The sequence below is a fragment of the Leiobunum rupestre genome, chromosome 5 (assembly GCF_980474605.1).
Source record: "Leiobunum rupestre chromosome 5, qqLeiRupe1.1.hap1, whole genome shotgun sequence".
Lineage (NCBI taxonomy): Eukaryota > Metazoa > Arthropoda > Arachnida > Opiliones > Sclerosomatidae > Leiobunum > Leiobunum rupestre.
The window spans coordinates 60,223,019-60,238,763 of record NC_143388.1 but is presented as its reverse complement, the minus strand read 5'-3'; the positions used below and the strand labels follow the sequence as shown (position 1 = coordinate 60,238,763).

The 15,745-nt window shown below is 36.2% G+C and overlaps 2 protein-coding genes across 2 annotated transcripts in view; both read left to right on the top strand.

The window, feature by feature from the left end:
* Positions 1-15,745, top strand: part of LOC149945484 (nose resistant to fluoxetine protein 6-like) — a 45,860-nt gene that overhangs the window by 7,046 nt on the left and 23,069 nt on the right. The gene's annotated exons all lie outside the window — the stretch shown is intronic.
* On the top strand, positions 2,514-13,863 carry LOC149945485 (nose resistant to fluoxetine protein 6-like). The gene is made up of 13 exons (XM_090175591.1): positions 2,514-2,625; positions 2,686-2,773; positions 2,837-2,931; positions 2,986-3,151; positions 3,389-3,456; positions 4,126-4,219; positions 4,274-4,535; positions 4,596-4,675; positions 4,750-4,872; positions 11,275-11,398; positions 12,524-12,710; positions 13,320-13,462; positions 13,624-13,863. Exons 1-13 carry the CDS (start codon positions 2,514-2,516, stop codon positions 13,861-13,863), a joined length of 1,782 nt encoding a protein of 593 aa, XP_090031717.1.

The window sequence follows — 15,745 nt, the reverse complement described above, 5'->3', positions numbered from 1 at the left end:
ACGCACCCTTAACTGTCTTCATTTCGCTAATCGTAAATTTGCTTTTTCGTAGTTTATTGACATAACCATAAAAAGCTTTGGGGTTCGAAGAAATTTGTTTAGATAGAGCATATTCTGTTTTCCGTTTCTGTTTTCTCAAAGCATTGGTAAGTCCATTTCTCGCACGTTTGTAATTTTCATAAGCAGCAGTAACGGTATCAGTAATACCATGGCGTCGCTTAAGACGGACATAGGTAGTCCAATATTTAGATTTATAGGCACTGGATTTAGACAGTCTGATGTCAACACATGGAGCGCGAGGAAAATGTGAACGGCGAAATGGGACAAACAACGAAATTCCTTTATCCATAATAGCCATAAAGTTTGACCATAAGACATCAATATCACTTGACTGCAAAATTTCAGCCCATTGTACATTATTCAAAAAAACACGGAAGTCTTCAAAATCGCTTTTAAAAAAATCTCTACAAATCCGTCGAACAGGGAGATTTGAGCTCAGTGATACAGCAGTTTTGAACAGAATAACATTATGGTCACTTTTTCCGAAAGGTGGAAGGTGAAGAGTGTCGTACGCGAGATTCGGGTCAGTCATTAAAATCAAGTCAAGTATATTTGAAGCAGAATTCGTAGAAATCCGAGATGCAGTCGTTACAATTTGATGCAAATGTAGTGAAGAAAGTGTATCGATAAACGTGCGGGTTGGAGGGGTCGCACCAGGCAAAGGACTTAGTGTCAACCAGTCAATGTGAGGATAGTTTAGGTCACCGAGGATCAGTAAATTAAATCCTTTAGAGTCGCTGTAATTGGTCACGGTATTAATCAGCTCAAGAGTTTGAGTATGATTAACGTATGTTGGCGAGCGGTAAATGACGCAGACCAAAAATCGTTGTGACGCAGTTGTGCATGATAAAGTAAGGTACTCCAAACCGAGAGTCGAAGACCAGAGATCAGTTACTGTAATGGGCAAAAGATCAAGCTTGTGACATTGAATGTGATTCGACACATAAAGAGCTACACCACCTCTGCGTAATGGTGGGCAACGATCACGGCGGTAAATAGTTGAGTTAAAAAGTGATATTTCGCAGTCCAAAACATCATTAGTTAGCCAGGTTTCAGTTAAAGCTACAAGTTCGATGTCATATTGGGAACAGATATTTTGAAGTTCAGTAAGTTTATAAGTGTTTAGTCCGCAAACATTGGTAAGAAGTGAAGAAATATAAACACGGCGACGAGGAACAAAAATTGGTGCGCAAGGGTTTAACTTTGGAGGAGAGATAATATTTTGTAAAACCAGAGACGATCGACAGATAGGTAAAACGAGATTAGGTGAATTTAGTAGTTTTTTGGGGAAGTATCATCAGTAGGTACGGTAGAAGACGAAGAGATACGGCGCTGTGGAAGTTCAGATCTTGCAAGAACCGTGCCATCACGAATGACCAAGTCTCTCCCGCCTTGAGAATAACGATAGCGAAGCTCCTCAACAGCTTCGGAATGCTTCATTTGTTGAAGTTTAGTGCGGTCAATAGAGCATGTCAAAGATATAGATGAATCTGATGCGCGGAAAGTCTTCATTCCAGATAGAAATTTGTATTTTAAATTCAGAGAGGGGAAAATCAATTTCACGAGGCGAGGAGTAGAGCGTTGGCGTCCTAAACGCGCAACTTGGACGTTAGTTAGCTCAGTGTGTAAAAAACCGAGATCCGATAGTAGACCGCGAACGTTGGAAATATCAACATCCGGAGTTGATTCGGGAAGATTTCGAAGAATAGCGTTAAACTGACGGCGTTGTACATCATCTCTCTCTTTGAGGGACTCTTCGATTTTAGATTCCAAATCAGTAGAACCCGCGGAATTAGCCGAATAACGTTCTTCGAGGCGCTTGAGATTAGAGGTGAGCTCAGCAATAGCCTCATCTGTTTTTTTATAGCAGAATGAACGTTGGAACAACCGGCATGAATTGAAGAAAATTCATTCTGTAGCTCCGTCTTAAGTTGATCAAAGTCCTTTTTAAAATCAAGTAATTCTTGACCTTGGACAGCGACATCAGCCGAAAGAATATCAATAAGGTCTTGATGGTCCGAAAGTTGTACAGTATCACTTTCACGTTGGATAATCAAGGTACTGACTTTAGTTTCAAGGGCAACGAGGCGAGCTTCCATATTCTCACAGAGGGCAGCATGAGAACAGTTTAAAATATCAGCAGGAAGAGGAGGTAAAATAGAAATGCGTTTTGAAATGTTCAAAGCAGCATCGGTTGATGACAAAATTGAATAGCTATTATTCAGTATCTCTGTCTCACAGTTTGTTGATGAGATCGGAGAATGTACATTAGATTTATCTTTCAACAGCGTTTTCTTCGGAACTGCACCATTTTCCGCATTAGGCCTACTTCTTAAGCGCGAACGTAACGAAGACTTCACAAGAGTTTTCGACATTTATTGGAGCGTCTAATGTCCGTCGGTCACGACAATTCGTCCCAATTGAGTTGTTGTCCGTTGAATTTCTTTCAGCTAATGACATTTCTCAAAACGGATGCGAGCGTTTTTTACACAACAGGATTTAGATTAGGCGCTTGTACACCGTCACTGTGTTCCCAGGAAGATGTGCGCAACGTTGCTCAATCAAGTAAGCAAAAACCGGCACACTTATCTCGTTAACGGCAAAGTTAAGTTCAATCCCACACAGTTGCTGACAACTTTGATTTCAACGCTGAAGTAACGCATTGTCACACAAATGAAATAAAGAAAATAGAAAATGATCAATTGGCAGTCATGTAAGCTAGGTTTTACATTAAATCAACCTAAAATTCAGTAATAATTCGTTTTAACGCTTTAAGCTGCACCATTTCAATCATGATTGGCTTGGTTCTCTTATCAACTACGTTACACGTTTTGTTGTACAAAGCCAAAGATGACATCAGTAAAAGTCAAGGTAATTAGAATTTATTTTATAAATAAATGTTAGACCTGACAATGCGCATTTCAGAACTTGGTTGGCAATTGATAAGATGCTTCTCAATTCCTCACAACTTAAGTCGCCTATTGGACACCAGGGTAAACGTTGAAAACGGGTCGCTTCAGTTTCTACACGGATTGAAGTTCCTCTCCATCACCTGGGTTCTTTTAGGACACACCTACCTTTTCGTCAACTGGCAATCAATCAGTAAAAATAATTTTATAGTTATGACGATTTTCTTTGGGTCTGTTCTAAAACTGATCTCAAATCCAGTTAGGATAAAATACATTTTCGATGTCATCGTTCCGTTAGAGAGCATACGAGAGCAATTTTATTATAATAAAAACCTGGTTTATCGGAGCAGAATTTCTGGGCAGTCTTGAGTTAAATTTTAAATAAAGCTATAGCAAGCATTTCTAACCTTTCCCTAAAGGTTAAGCAGTATATTAATCAGCAAGGCTAATGCCCAAGGCACCACGAAACGCCGTGGAAATAAGGAAGGTATAGTGAGACGACTTATGTTTGTTTCAAAGGACATTTATTTATATCATTAAAAGACTTATGATACTGGTTGGCGACCAGTGAGAGAACAACCTCATTACAAAACTACATTTTCTTATATAGCACGTTTAATAAATATAAAAAGATGAGAGCGAGAAAAATAACCTTTTTTTAAAGTCCGAACATACCACCTCAGTCTTAACTCATCGAGCGAATTTTAAAGCATTAATTCAGGAAGCCTAATATTTAATCCAATAATATTTTCCCTTAATTTTTAATAAAATCCATCATGTTTCAAATTAATTAGTTAATACGCAATTTTTCCACTTTTCTAAGCTGACAACAGCCATTTTCCCAGAAAAAATACTTTTATTATAAAACCTGGCTACCAATTTCATCACTAGCGTGTGATAATTTTACCGGTAGCAAGAAATTAGCTGATTTACCACAGATAAATGTCCCATTGTAAAACGCGATACTCAACTTGCTCCGCTCTCGATAGCCCAAATTTGACACGCAATGAGTTCGGAGCACTCTGTGAGCAGTGGGAGAAGCCCTTTGGTTGAAACATTTGCAATAAAGATTCAGCTTCAATTATTCCACGATATTTACAATTTTTTTAGAAAAACTGTTATCAGTGAAAATGGAATATTGTTTCATCAATTTCAGATGCATTTAACAACGGAAAGATCTTTGGGAAAAACTTAGCTTTTCAAACTATTATCAATGGAGCACTAGCCGTGGATGCGTTCTTCTTCATTAGGTACTTTTCCCAATGAACCATGTTCCGTAGCGACACTTAACTTGTCTTTTTCAGCGGGGTACTTTTAAGTAATATCACGTTAAACCTGGTCAACAAATACGGTGTCGGAACCTTCAACATTCCCATTTACATCGTCAAGAGATTGTGGAGAATAGTACCGTCAGCCCTTCTAGTGGCCGGTTTGGTCACACTTCTCCCGCTGTTCGGAGGCGGGCCTTACTGGCACGAAATCATGGATGGAATAACCAACTCTTGCAGGACCAAATGGTGGGGCATAGCTTTGAATATCAACAACTTCTTGCCACCCAACGACATTGTAAATTTCTCATAAATGAAGATTAAGTGTACCAAACATTAAAATTTATTTTTAAATTAGTGCATACAACCAACCTGGTACATTTCGTGCGATTTTCAACTGTACCTCTGCTCGCTTCTGTTTCTGTGGCTTCTGTTCAAGTATTTAATAATATACTTCTGATAAATTATATCAGGTCACATCGTTATATTAAATAGTAATAATTTCGTTAAAGGAAAAGACAATATGGACTGCTAATGGCAATTTTTATGATTTCGGTATCGGCGATTGTTCCTGGTCTGCTAACCTATATTCTAACTTTGCCACCTACCATGATTTTCGTCAATCCGGACTTTGAGTAAGCTCATTATTATTAATTTAATAATTTATAATATGTATAATATATAATATGTATAATACATAATATATAATATATAATATATAATATATAATATTTAATATATAATATATAATATATAATATTTAATATATAATATATAATATTTAATATATAATATATAATATTTAATATATAATATATAATTCATAGTGTATAATATATATTATATATAATATATAATTCATAGTGTATAATATATAATATATATAATATATAATTCATAGTGTATAATATATAATATATATAATATATAATTCATAGTGTATAATATATAATATATATAACATAATGTACAATGTATAATGCATAATATACAGGGTGATATTTTGTTCGAAAAAGTGATTTTTTTCAAAAACTATGTTTTCTAGAAAGTTGAAATTTGTACTGTACATTATACGTGTCGGGGGACACTTTCTACCAAAATTGCATCTAAATCGAAAAATATTTTCACGTTTTTTGAAAATTTAAATTCTAACCGCTAGGTGCTATAAGAAAATTGTCAAGCGTCACCAAAAACGTACAAATAGCGTTAGCGCAAAAAATAGACGTCCTTTTCACTGACAAATACGACTTGAAAAAGTGACAAGTTGGGCAAGCTAAAATAACTTTTTTAGAATTCCATTGGAAGAGTAGTGTACGTAACTTTATGAAAGTCAGAAATTTGTTAATCTGGTGTTTAATGCAATAAACACCGCTGAAAAATCAAGGAGACAATGGCGAAGAAGGTATTACACGATTTAATTTCGTAGGATGAAAAATGCGAATTTTTTGAAAAAACCAAGAGACATTTTATTTATCTACTTACAAACAAAATTTATAAGTACGCTTCGAAAATACCACCTTCGGCTGCGATGCAGGCTCTGGCGCGAACAATCATATTGTCGAAGGCGGCTTGAATCCTTTCCGGTTTTACTTCCCGGCAATCGCTTACAATTCGTTGACGCAGCTCTTCAAGGGTCTCAACCGGAGTGGCGTACACCTTGTCCTTGACGAAGCCCCAAAGAATTCCATTGGGAGAGTAGTGTAACTTTATGAAAGTCAGAAATTTGTTAATCTGGTGTTTAATGCAATAAACACCGCTGAAAAATCGAGGAGACAATGGCGAAGAAATTAAATTAATTAATTAAAATATTAATGGCCATTTAAATTACGTAAGATCTGGCGACCTTGCTGGCCAATGTACCGAACCGTTTCACCCTATTCATCGTTTGGAAATACAGTATTTCACATTTCGGGGACGTCCATTACAAGTGACGTTCCTAACAAGGGATGCCCATTACGGTTTGGGTACATTTGTTCGAATTTCATTCGTCCGAACGATGGTACAAATGTGCGAATGAGCATTTTGTGACACTTTTTAAATGAGATGGTTAATTAAGGTACTTGGTTCGTTATGTCTAGGGGATTATTTAGTAATTAAGATTAAAAGTGTCAACATTATAATTAATAATATTTAATAAAATAATCACAGCGGATTAAAATCGATCAAATAAGTTTATTTTAAGAACAAGGTTTATGGCGCACAAAAACATTATATAATAAAACAAGGGGTTTGATTTGGATCTCTGGTTACCCAACGTAATAAAGTTTTTATACTTAAGCTTCCTTGATACTGCCCGGGGTTCAACGAAGACTTGAAGAAGACTTGCCTCGCGCGACGACTTGGCCGAATAAGTTTGTGCACAGGGTGACACCACGTACTGCTCGGAACATAATTTTAGTTCGCGGTAAAAACAAGGTTCTTGACCGGTTCAAAGAGGAGGGTCGTCGGAACCCGTGGTTTACTTTGTCAAATTGTCGTCGCAGGTTTCAGCTTCATCGCGGGAACGGGTGCTCTCATCAGGATACGGAGTCTCTACTCGAAGAAGCCCTCTCCCACGTGTGTCCGGCTTTTTAATCCTTCTGGACAATGGTCGAGAGTAACTGTCTACGGGGTTTTAAAACGTGCTTCCATGGAGGGAAATTACTTCGCGCACTGCGGTAGCTATCGGCACGAGTTGGGCAATTCCAGAGAGCCGAAAACGGATATTGGGTAAAACCAGAGGGGTTGAGCCATGTCGCCAAATTGAAAAGGGGACGTTCATAAATTTAAAAGGTAGCCATATTTTAGGTTATATGCCAAATATTAATTAACGCTACAATTTGTCCGAATGCCGGAAAACAGGATCGTATGTCCGAAAACGTATTTCATTTTCCCGAAAATTTATCACAACTTTTGTTGGTGATATAGTCGTTCAATTTATGTTAACTTTACTGGCGAATTTCATTTGTTCGAATAATCGTTTGTCCGTTTTGGTTGTTTTTTTTTAAATATTGTTAATATAAGAAAATAGTAACATTAACGTGAACCTAACCTAACCTAACACAATATTCCCACTTCCAATATCAGCCAAAAAAAAATCCTGACCAAAAAAAACAGCAATAAGAAATACTAATTTAGTGACAGAATTCGGACAAGTGATGCTACCGATTTGGACGAATGAAACAAACAAGTTGTCCAATTCGAACAAATGAAACATTTGTTTTTCGGCGGTTCGGACGAATGAAATTTTAACATTTGTTCCACCGTTCGGACGATTGAAATTAGAACAAATGTACCTACCCCTCCATTACAAGTGACGTTCCTATCAAGGGACGATTCTACAAGGGACGACACTAACAAGGGACGATCCTAACAAAGGACGTTCCTTACAATAGACTTCCGTCGCGAAACGTAATAGCTTGGTTTTGAAACGAGCGATACGTAATAGATTGGTTTAGAAACGAGCGAAACGTAATAGATTGTTTTAGAAACGAGTGAAACGTAATAGATTGTTTTAGAAACGAGCGAAACGTAATAGATTGTTTTAGAAACGAGCGAAACGTAATAGATGGTTTTAGAAACGAGTGAAACGTAATAGATTGTTTTAGAAACGAGCGAAACGTAATAGATTGGTTTAGAAACGAGCGAAACGTAATAGATTGGTTTAGAAACGAGCGAAACGTAATAGATTGTTTTAGAAACGAGTGAAACGTAATAGATTGTTTTAGAAACGAGTGAAACGTAATAGATTGTTTTAGAAACGAGCGAAACGTAATAGATTGTTTTAGAAACGAGTGAAACGTAATAGATTGTTTTAGAAACGAGCGAAACGTAATAGATTGGTTTAGAAACGAGCGAAACGTAATAGATTGGTTTAGAAACGAGCGAAACGTAATAGATTGTTTTAGAAACGAGTGAAACGTAATAGATTGTTTTAGAAACGAGTGAAACGTAATAGATTGTTTTAGAAACGAGCGAAACGTAATAGATTGTTTTAGAAACGAGTGAAACGTAATAGATTGTTTTAGAAACGAGTGAAACGTAATAGATTGGTTTAGAAACGAGCGAAACGTAATAGATTGTTTTAGAAACGAGTGAAACGTAATAGATTGTTTTAGAAACGAGCGAAACGTAATAGATTGGTTTAGAAACGAGCGAAACGTAATAGATTGGTTTAGAAACGAGCGAAACGTAATAGATTGTTTTAGAAACGAGTGAAACGTAATAGATTGTTTTAGAAACGAGCGAAACGTAATAGATTGTTTTAGAAACGAGCGAAACGTAATAGATTGTTTTAGAAACGAGTGAAACGTAATAGATTGTTTTAGAAACGAGCGAAACGTAATAGATTGGTTTAGAAACGAGCGAAACGTAATAGATTGGTTTAGAAACGAGCGAAACGTAATAGATTGTTTTAGAAACGAGTGAAACGTAATAGATTGTTTTAGAAACGAGCGAAACGTAATAGATTGTTTTAGAAACGAGCGAAACGTAATAGATTGTTTTAGAAACGAGTGAAACGTAATAGATTGTTTTAGAAACGAGCGAAACGTAATAGATTGTTTTAGAAACGAGCGAAACGTAATAGATTGGTTTAGAAACTAGCGAAACGTAATAGATTGTTTTAGAAACGAGCGAAACGTAATAGATTGGTTTAGAAACGAGCGAAACGTAATAGATTGTTTTAGAAACGAGTGAAACGTAATAGATTGTTTTAGAAACGAGCGAAACGTAACAGATTGTTTTAGAAACGAGCGAAACGTAATAGATTGGTTTAGAAACGAGCGAAACGTAATAGATTGTTTTAGAAACGAGCGAAACGTAATAGATTGGTTTAGAAACGAGCGAAACGTAATAGATTGGTGTTTAGAAACGAGCTGTTAGTCCATATTATCGAGTTAAAAGTAATGCATTTTCCAATATTTTATCACAATAAGTAACTACTGGGCTATTACGCGGTACTTTATGAGCCAGTTTCACGTACATGTATTGACGTTACCACGGGCTGATGAAGGACTCCGCTTCAACTCAAATTTATACATTTAGAAAGTCTTTTTTTTCCAGAAAAATTATTTAAATCAAGTTTTAAAAACTATACTTTTATGCAAGAGATTCAAACTCCATGTTTACGCTCCTTTGTTGTATCTGTTGTAATTTTCTTTTGAAGTTTATTAAGCATTCTAGTAATGATTGATCGGTGACATAACCGAATAGACTAGAGCATTATTGTTAAATTATTTGAATCGAAGCGGTCTCTAGAAAATTCAATAATAAACATTCTTTAAAAATTTTAAGCGAACCAAGCTAACAGTTTACACTTGACAGATGCGCAAAAATTAGAACTTCACGGCTGTTTTAAATCTTTATTGCATTTTTTGAAAAATTGGGTTCATTTTCCCATAGCGTTATGGCGAGGTAAGGAAGAGATTTATTGTTAAAATCGACACAAGCTATGTATTAAACACATTTCCATTTAACTCACGCACCAATCCACTTAGATTAGTCGAGCAATCTAAAGAAAACAACTAAAATCCATACCCCGGCTAAAAGAAAAAGTCAATTGGATTGGACGCAATGTTTTTCCTTAAAGACCCTATAAATCTTGTTGGCACCTAATGCAACTATCGAACTGATTACGTAGTTCGCAAAATAGGCCACAAACGAGCTTGTCGCGGTGAGAAAATTACGTGTAACGACACCGAGTAATCTCCATCGTCGGCTAATACCATAAGTTTATAATATACTAGCTACCTATAAGTCATAATCGTACATAGGCTGTGCGTTAAAAGCGATTTATCCCAAGACGTCGAAGCCGCGGTGTGTCGCCATCTGACGGCGAAAAATAGAAATAAGAGCTTGTCTGTGAAATCTGATTTCGCTTCAACGACGGGATCGAAGCTCGTTAAGCCTAACGCGAGTTATGCTTTAACCTACGAATATTTTCCGACAATACCTTTTCATATTGAAATGAATAAAATATTCTTCCAAAATGTTGACAAAAAAGTTACTTCGTTTAAATTTTCCCCAAATCAATATTTCGCCAGCCAACAAACCCATCGCCGCCCGTGTTAAATATAAAAATGCATCGTTAGGGCTAGCTCCGCTGTAAGTGCTAACTTCGGGCGCTTCTGATCGTCTCGTTTCCATGGAGATAGCCATTTCCGCTATCGACGGAAGTTGAAGAAGCTAAAAAAAGGGCAAAAAGTCGCCGCAGGGAGTCACGTATACCGGTTTTGATTTTTTATGGGAGAAATCGTTGTTAACGTTCGATCTATGACGGATTCTAGTATATTATAAACTTATGGTTTTACCAATATCTTTTGCAATTATTACCTCCAAGCCAAGGCTTAGTGTACTCGAACTAGTGCATCGAATTTCCACCATTTTATTTTATTGCAATACAATTTACAAATATTTTTAAACACAATGATTATAAGACGTAAGATAAATTGTAGGATTTTTGGATTAGTCTAAGTATAGGAAGTGGCCACCTTTATTTCTAGTTTTTGTACCCTTAGATTGACTATTAGATCCATTCGTACAGATACCGTCCACTCTAGAGAAAAATTATTTTAAAAATCTGGAAATTAACTATAAAATCCCGAAATGTCAGACGCCTCGATTGGACACCCTTTTTTTGAAGCTTACAATTTATACTCTCCCTATAATAATTTTCTATAAAATATTCCGGAATTTAAAAACTACCCACAAAGGTTTTTCACTTACTATTAAGTCTTTGGGGCCCCTTTTTAGGATTTAGGGCCCCTTTTAAATTTCAGTGTAGGCCATAGCGTACCTATCTTACCCTCTGGCGTCGCCACGGTTAATAGTTTTAAAGTTAAATAAAAAACTGTCTAAATTATATTCGAACAATTAGGTTGAATTAGTAAATTTGTCAACAATTAAGCTAGTAGAAATAGTTTATTTGCCTAGAGTTTTAATATTGAATTTTAAATTAATAATAATTACCACACAAAATAAATATTTTAAATTATATTAACCAATATTTCAAAGGCAATGGGCCGGATGGCTGATATTAAAAAATATCACGTTTTCAGGGACCGAGCCATAATTCAGCATTACATTTACTTTCAACCATACTCTCACTCGGCGTCTTATGCGATGGGACTCTTACTGGGTCACTACTTAGCCTCGTCCTCCGGAAAACATAGAATTCCAAAGGTACAATTTAAATAATCGAATTATACAGGGTCTCCCTTAATAAATTAAAAATTATAAGTAACTGAAAAACATTTTTTTTTAAATCTCAAATTCCCATGGAACATTCCTCGTGCAGGGGGACATGTTTTAATGTAAAATTGAATTACCTTGAAGAAATCATCGAATGACCTTGAACCATTTCTTCAAGGTCATTACAAAACTATCTAGTGAACCGTTGGGTTTACGGAATTGGTTTCAATTAGAAACTTGTTGCTCGCCATATTATTAGTTCTAATAACTTTGATTTGACCAAATTTGACCAATCAGAAGCCGAGAAATTGAAGGTTAATGAATTCAGTGTTTGATAATAAATAATCTGATTAGTTTTAATGTGACTAAATCAATTATGCCACCGTCAGCTACGATACATGCTTTAGCTGCTTTAACGACGGAGTTCAATTATTCTAAAACTTGTTGTCATGACAACCAATTTTACAGAAATCAGGTTTAATTAATTATACTTCAATTTCTCGGCTTCTGATTGGTAAATTTTGGTCAAATCCAAGTTATTTGAACTAATAATATGGTGAGCAACAACTTTCTAATTGGAAACAAAGCCGTTAACCCAACAGTTCTTCAGATAGTTTTTGAATGACCTTGAGGACATGGTTCAAGGTCGTTAAATTTTTTCACAAGTAAATGACTGCTTTTATCACCAAAATCAGGAAATAATATCAGTATATACTTGGAATGTCTAAAGATCTATTATCACCTAGGAGTAACAAAAACAACACCCCACACAAGGAGAGCTCAACCCGTCAAAAGTCGTTCATTTTCTTGCGTACATTTTTCATTGGTTAGACGCTTTAGCGCCTGCTGCCGTCGGAAGGGTGAAATTCGGAATTTGACTTCCCCCTTTCCGTAAAACGATCGGCGTAAAGGCTCGTCCGAAGAAATTTGTACACAACACTGAGATAGAGTGTTTAAAGGCTAGCAGCGTTCTCCTTGTGTTTGTTGCTCCTATTTAGCACCGTGATGCGTCTGTAAACCATGCCCGCCTTCTTGAGAATCATCATAGCCACCATATTCTTCGTTAGGCATTCCAACTGTATACATATATAATTTCCAACCGGTATGATTTTATAGGTGGTGAGATACGTGGGTTGGATTGTGGCCTTTGTCTTGGGAGCTACGTCCAATTTCGTAACAGTCGTATGGAACAGCGATTATATCCCCAGCATCGTCGAATCGGTGGCTTACGCTTCGCTATTTCGTATCGCATTTGCGTGTGGTATTACTTGGTTGAGTCTAATGTGCGCTACCGGCCATGGAGGTAATTCACTGCCTACATGTTTTAGCAAATCTCGATCATGATAACTTATAATTTGACCAGAAATATATATTATATCATTTACGAGAGAAGTATAAACTTACAGGAGAGTACCGGAGGTGTTTACTGCCGATTTTGGTCAAAGACGGGCGTAATGTAGACCTATGTGAGATATGAAATTTCCCAAAGGGAGACGTTGCACTTCCCATTCAATTTGCCATGGCAACCAAAAATTGTTTTGGCCACTTAAAGCAAAAATAAGATTTTTTCCTTATTTTACCGAAACATTGTTACAATTTTACCCCAAAAATGTTCCAATTTACCCAAACTTGATGAAATTTACCTAAATATGGTCCAAATTACCCATTTCGTGATTTTAAAATTTTTCAAAAAATTTCGTGGGCTAAAATCCCATGAGTTTTAAAGGACATTTTTTTTAAGTGGCCAAAAAAAATTTCGGTTGCCATGGCAAATCGAATGGGTCTCCTTTTGGAAAATGACATACCTCATATTGGTCTACATCACGCCCGACTTTGAACAAAATCGGCAATAAACATCTCGGGTACTCTCCTTGCAAGTATAGGACATTAATACTTTGACGCATTTTCATAGGCATTATAAACAGTATACTATCTTGGAAAGCGTTTTTACCCCTCAGCAAATTAACGTATTTGATTTACTTACTTCACTTCCTCGTGGTGTGGTACTCCTCTTTGTCATTCAGGTCCCTCGTCGATTCCCGTCACGAATTTGCGGTACGTTTGTTTGAGTAATTTCCGTTAACGACTTTCAAATACTTTACTTATTGTTTAAAATAATAATATTTTTCCCTCAAATACATACAAACACAATATTACCCTATTTAAACTGCCCATTGGAATTTCTAACTAATAACTTAATTTGTGTTCAACTGTAGGTAGTTATGTGGTTCGGATACCTCAGTTGTTCCGTGATACTGGCATTCGTGTTTAAGTTGATTTTCGAATCGCCTCTGCAAGGACTCGAAAGCGTCGTGCTTGGGAGGATGGTGACCAAAAAAGCTAAAACTATGGAACCGCAATTACCGACTATTCAATCCGATTTGGAAAACAATAGGATTAATCTGATGATTTCGCCTTCCAAAACGGCGCGGAAAAAATCTGTTACTAAACTTTAATAAATATTGTTTTTCTAAACAACATTTCTAACAAATTTATCATATTTCGATATTTTCTTTTAATAATTTTTGTTTTATTTCTTTCTAGTATTTTAAAATAAAAACAAATTGTACTTATGTAAAAGTGTTTTTATTTTTAATTAGATTCTACACTCTTAAAAAACCTTTGAGGATTTTTTCTTGTCCCATATTTAACACCTTAACAGGTTTATAAAGGATGTTACTCTACACCTTAAAAAGCAGTTTTCCTGATAGGGTGTTTATTTATACTGTTTGGGGTGCTTATGTCCTCCGTTTTGGTTCCTTTGTTAACAGTTTGTGGTATAAAACTAGAGTTCTTAAATTACCGTAATTTAGGAAATCAGTAAATTTAGCGGTAATTTACCTCATAATTTACCGTGTTGCGGTAAATTACCATAATTTTATTTGTTTTTAAAAAAGGTTTTATTACGATTAAAACAAGGAATACAAAGAAGAAACGCCTTTGTTTGGTATTATACATTTTATAAATTACCACATTAGGTTATAAATGCCCGAAAATGTTCAATTATCTTCATTTTGAAATTAATGATCAGTATCATCATATTCCTCAGGGTACTCACTATCGTTTTCTTCCTCGTCAGATTCATCGATAGTTAATTGAACCGGTACCGTTTATGACTTCCAAGTAACGCTAAGCTAACACAGATGCTCGGAATAACCACGGCCAACTTAGATCTCTCGCGCATCTCTGGCGCTACAGCGGCCATCTCATTCGTTGACGTTTCGCGTTTCTGTGTTAACCTATTTGAGCAAAAGATGTGTATGACGTGAGCGCCCCTAGCGGATTATTATTTTTAGAATAGTTTTTACATTGAAGCCAATATAAAAACTGAGCGTGGCGCTGAACTCCTACACGCTATAGTACAGTTTATAGGAGGAAAATCCTTGCTCGCGGAATTTCGACGAATGTGTTGTATGCTGTAGCGTGAACAGCGCGTGATCAAAGTTGGCCGTGGAATAACCAAGTGAAAATAAACCTAACATTTTAGCAGACGACAGATTAATGTGATTTTTCTTAAACAGGGCTAGACATAAGTATTCTTCCTATTAAACGTATGAAACTATTCTAACATTGCCTTCTACTCCTTGGAAATTCGCAACGAAAACGGATCTAGGTAGCGGAGCGGTGCCTAGCTCTTCGAGTTAGTGCGTTACGCCTATGATCTAGTGTTTGCTGGAGTTAAATTACATTATTAAACGATGCAAAAATACACTAAATGATATTTGTAATCTTGTGCGACGTATTTTAGGTACATTTTAGCCCGAAAGATCAAAGAAAATTGAGAAACAGTGAAACACGAATACTATGGTAAATTACCATGGTAATTTACCACAGTAAATTACCCTGGTAATTACCAGGGTAATTACCATTTTCGTAATTTACCTGAAAAAATTGTAAATTACTGTTACCAGGGTAATCTACCGCGTAAATTACCAGGGTAAATTACCGATTCGTATCTCTATATAAAACAATTCCCTTCAGGATTATTATCTACTCCCTCTAGGGTACAAGACAACTCCTTTTAGGGTACCAAACGACTCCCTTCAGGGTGTTACACTACCCCCTTAAGGATTCTACAATACTTCCTTAAGGGTTCTATAATACTCCCTTTAAAGTTTTAAGCTACTCCCTTAAAGGCTCGAAACTACTGCCTTAAGGGTGCTACAATACTCCCTTTAAAGTGTTAAAATACTCCTTTTAGGGTACTAAACTACTGCCTTAAGGGAGCTACACCCTTACGAGGTGTTAAATCACTCAATTTACCGGGTAATATAACACCCTTTATACACCTTTTCAAGTTTTTAATTTGGGACAATAAAAATCCCTTTAGGGCGTTTA

Bases quoted from the DNA above. Each gene is read 5' to 3' on its own strand.
- LOC149945485 (XM_090175591.1), top strand. From the start codon at position 2,514: ATGACATTTCTCAAAACGGATGCGAGCGTTTTTTACACAACAGGATTT. The intron at 3,457-4,125 runs GTATAGTGAGAC...CATCAATTTCAG, and splicing joins ACGCCGTGGAAATAAGGAAG to ATGCATTTAACAACGGAAAG. The intron at 4,676-4,749 runs GTATTTAATAAT...ATTTCGTTAAAG, and splicing joins TTTCTGTGGCTTCTGTTCAA to GAAAAGACAATATGGACTGC.